This window comes from Dendrobates tinctorius, unplaced genomic scaffold, assembly GCF_039654945.1.
Source record: "Dendrobates tinctorius isolate UK_male_01 unplaced genomic scaffold, ASM3965494v1 ptg000162l, whole genome shotgun sequence".
NCBI classification, from domain to species: domain Eukaryota; kingdom Metazoa; phylum Chordata; class Amphibia; order Anura; family Dendrobatidae; genus Dendrobates; species Dendrobates tinctorius.
The window spans coordinates 15,162,002-15,165,064 of NW_027361829.1; the positions used below are offsets into that span (position 1 = coordinate 15,162,002).

General features: G+C 47.2%; 1 protein-coding gene across 1 annotated transcript; it reads right to left on the minus strand.

The window, feature by feature from the left end:
• Positions 1-1,403: 1,403 nt before the first annotated feature.
• LOC141052568 (mitochondrial import receptor subunit TOM20 homolog) lies at positions 1,404-1,952 on the minus strand. Its single transcript, XM_073549815.1, has one exon. It carries the CDS (start codon positions 1,848-1,850, stop codon positions 1,404-1,406), a length of 447 nt encoding a protein of 148 aa, XP_073405916.1. The 5' UTR covers positions 1,851-1,952.
• Between the last annotated feature and the right edge of the window lie 1,111 nt (positions 1,953-3,063).

A 3,063-nucleotide genomic window follows, 5' to 3' on the forward strand; every position in this document is an offset into this window, starting at 1 on the left:
TGTGTTCATATGCAATTACATTTTGCATGCACATTAATTTACTTTTTCTGCTCAGACCCAGTTTCTCATTTGTTTCATTGTGCATTCTGTGCATATAAGGGTGTGACCGCCCTGTTTCTGAGTTGGAAAATCCATCCTGTCTGGCCTACACTATTACTGGTGGTTCAGTCCCTCTGTCCTTGTTCACATTTACATCACTTGACAAGTGGAAAGGTTTTAAATACAAGAGTTAGGACTGTCCCACAAAGGTTGCCGTGACGTGGCGGGATGGCTTCTACATTATTTTGATCAAAATTATGTTAACTAAATACCCTTATTATTACTATTATTACTACCTTCATGCAATTTTTGCAATATATATTTTTTTTTTTTTTTTACTTTTTTATTCCAGGATATTTGTTTTGTGTTTTGTTTTTGGTTTTCTCTGTGTAAAGGTCATGTGTTCATATGCAATTACATTTTGCATGCACATTAATTTACTTTTTCTGCTCAGACCCAGTTTCTCCAGTGGGGGCAGCAGAAGTGCTGCAAGGGAGTAGGGGCAAGTCTCTACCCTCACCACATGCTAACCCTGGGTGTCTTAGTCCTCTTGGGAAGAGGGGTGAGAGGAGGGTGGTGACTCCTTCTGAGCATTGTGGGGGTGTGAGTGTGATGACACAGGGGGAAGCCTCTGTTTTCGGTTCTGTGAAGTGTTCACCATCTTGTGGCAAACGTGTGCGTGGCAATAAACGTTCAGGTCCGGGACCTGTGTGTGAATGAGTACGTATGAGTGTCCACCAAAAACATCCGGTGGAAGTGGCTTCAGGGGTCTGGAGTTCATGGGTGATCGGGCCGTATCGGGTGTCGGCCATTCCCAGCCCGGGGGCTTACCAGATGGAGTTGCCCCCAGTAATGCCCATACACAACTCATTCCCCAGGTCGGCGCTCTGGAGATTCGTGGCACCTCCAGAGCATACATTGCCACCTCCATCAGCCACGTTTGCCATGAATCATAGAATCATAGAATCATAGACTCGTAGAGTTGGAAGGGACCTCCTGGGCCATCTGGTCCAACCCCCTGCTCAAAGCAGGATTCGCTAAATCATCCCAGTTAGATGTCTGTCCAGCCTCTGTTTGAAGACTTCCATTGAAGGAGAACTCACCACTTCTCGTGGCAGCCTGTTCCACTCATTGATCACTCTAAGTGTAAAAAAGTTTTTTCTAATATCTAATCTGTGTCTCCTCCCAAAATCATCCTTTTATATCAATAAAAACAAGTTTAACAATATTTCTATTGTACAAATGTTTGGACATCAAAGTAACTAAAGCATAGTAACAGAACAATTATAAAATACAGTTGTTTTGCTGTTATAGTAATGGCATGTTCAATACTAATAAATTTTAATGCAATACAACTAAACTGTCTACACATCAACTTCAGTCAGACTCTGAACACTTCCAATCCTCTGACTGATTGTAGGTAATTTGGTCAGAAGCATTTGGAAGACTTGTGGTGGTAAAGTCTGCTGCAAAACCTGAAGTAACTGTTGAGGTTGTCCACAGACGGCAATGGCATTTGTTAAATGATCAACTCCTTTCTCAAAGTCACCTTGTGCAAGCATCTCCTCCCCAAGCTGAATTTCTTCCAGGAAAAACTTCTGAACAGCCTCAGCATCTTTAAGATCAGGCAGTTTTACCCTTGACTGTCCAGCTCGCTCTTTAGCAAGTTTCTGTTTTCTTCTCTTCTCTCGCAGTCGGTTCTTGAAATTAGGGTCGCTTCTCCTTTTCCGGTCGAAGTAAATGCAGTAACCTAGGAACAGCGCCCCGCACACGCCCGCCGCTATGGCGCTGGTCTTCCCCACTACCACCATGTTCTCCGGTCCGCAAAGGTGTCACACAGGACAATGAAACACCAGGCACGGCCACCACCTCTGCTACTCTCCTTCTGCACCCTTGAAGCGAAAAGACCGTCTCCCCCCAGATGACGTCACTATCCGGTGATAGGCGGCCATGCACGCGGCGCCTGTCGCGTGACTAGAGAGTCAGGTGGTCACTGAGGTGAACTCTGGTGGACCTAGGCGTCCTCACCGTAGGTGTTTTTCTGGTGAGGTGCAGTGTTGAGGGTCCAGAGGCCCCTAATTGAAGGAGGTGTACTGTCACGATCCATTTGGGATCAGTGTCAGAGTCTGGACTCTCGTATGTAATCCTTTTTCCTTTCTGGTCCTTGGGGGTTAATATGGGTTTTTGCCCCCAGTGGCTGCTGGTGTTACTAAAAGTTTAGTGAGTCTGCTGAGTTTTCCCCCGGTGGCCGCTGGTGTTACTACATGTTAGTCAGTCAGCAGCAGGTGTGACTACTCCCTCCTTCCTATAAAGGGTCATCAGGTGCTGCACTCACTGATGGTGATATTATTCATTTGGAGACCAACCAAGCTTGACTCAGGAGCAGACTGTGTTGCAGTGGAACTCCAGCTATCCCCTTGTTCTGGTGCCTAACTCTGCTGCTCAGAGCATTAGCAGCAGAGAGAAGCTAAGTCTTGTTTTTTAGTTTATTTTACCCTTAGGTGCCTGTCGTATCTATTCTTGTTTGTTATTTGGTGTAGTACACGTTTTCCCTATCTCACCTCCTGGGGAGGTGGTTGGAGGTTAGCTCAGGGCTAAACAGGAGACAGGGACAGGTCGGGACTTGGGCCTCACTACCATCAAGTGTACCCCTAAGTTAAAGAGAGTCAGGGCCCCCTTAGCCTGAGGGGCAGTTCAGGGGCTCAGGTTCCACGTCTCCTGTTTTCACCCTACTGCCCCGTGACACCAATGTCCACAGATGGGGGTTGTGCTTTCACACTCAGAGTAGAGAGAAATGGGGTTCCTGGCACCTCTGGTGTCTCTGAACCCTTCTGCATCCCCCAGTGATGTGCCCCAGCCTTCGGCGTCATTAAAATTTCTCTTTCCCCCATGACGGCACCACGGAGAGAGAGTGACAGGAAACCTACAGATGAAAAAGGCGGTACCTCTCTCCCACATCAGTTGGTTTCCTGTCCCTGACGGGGAACCTACAGCACATACCTGCAGTCGACGTGGGATGCCGGG

Coding starts and splice junctions, on each gene's coding strand:
- LOC141052568 (XM_073549815.1), bottom strand. CDS start 1,850: ATGGTGGTAGTGGGGAAGACCAGCGCCATAGCGGCGGGCGTGTGCGGG.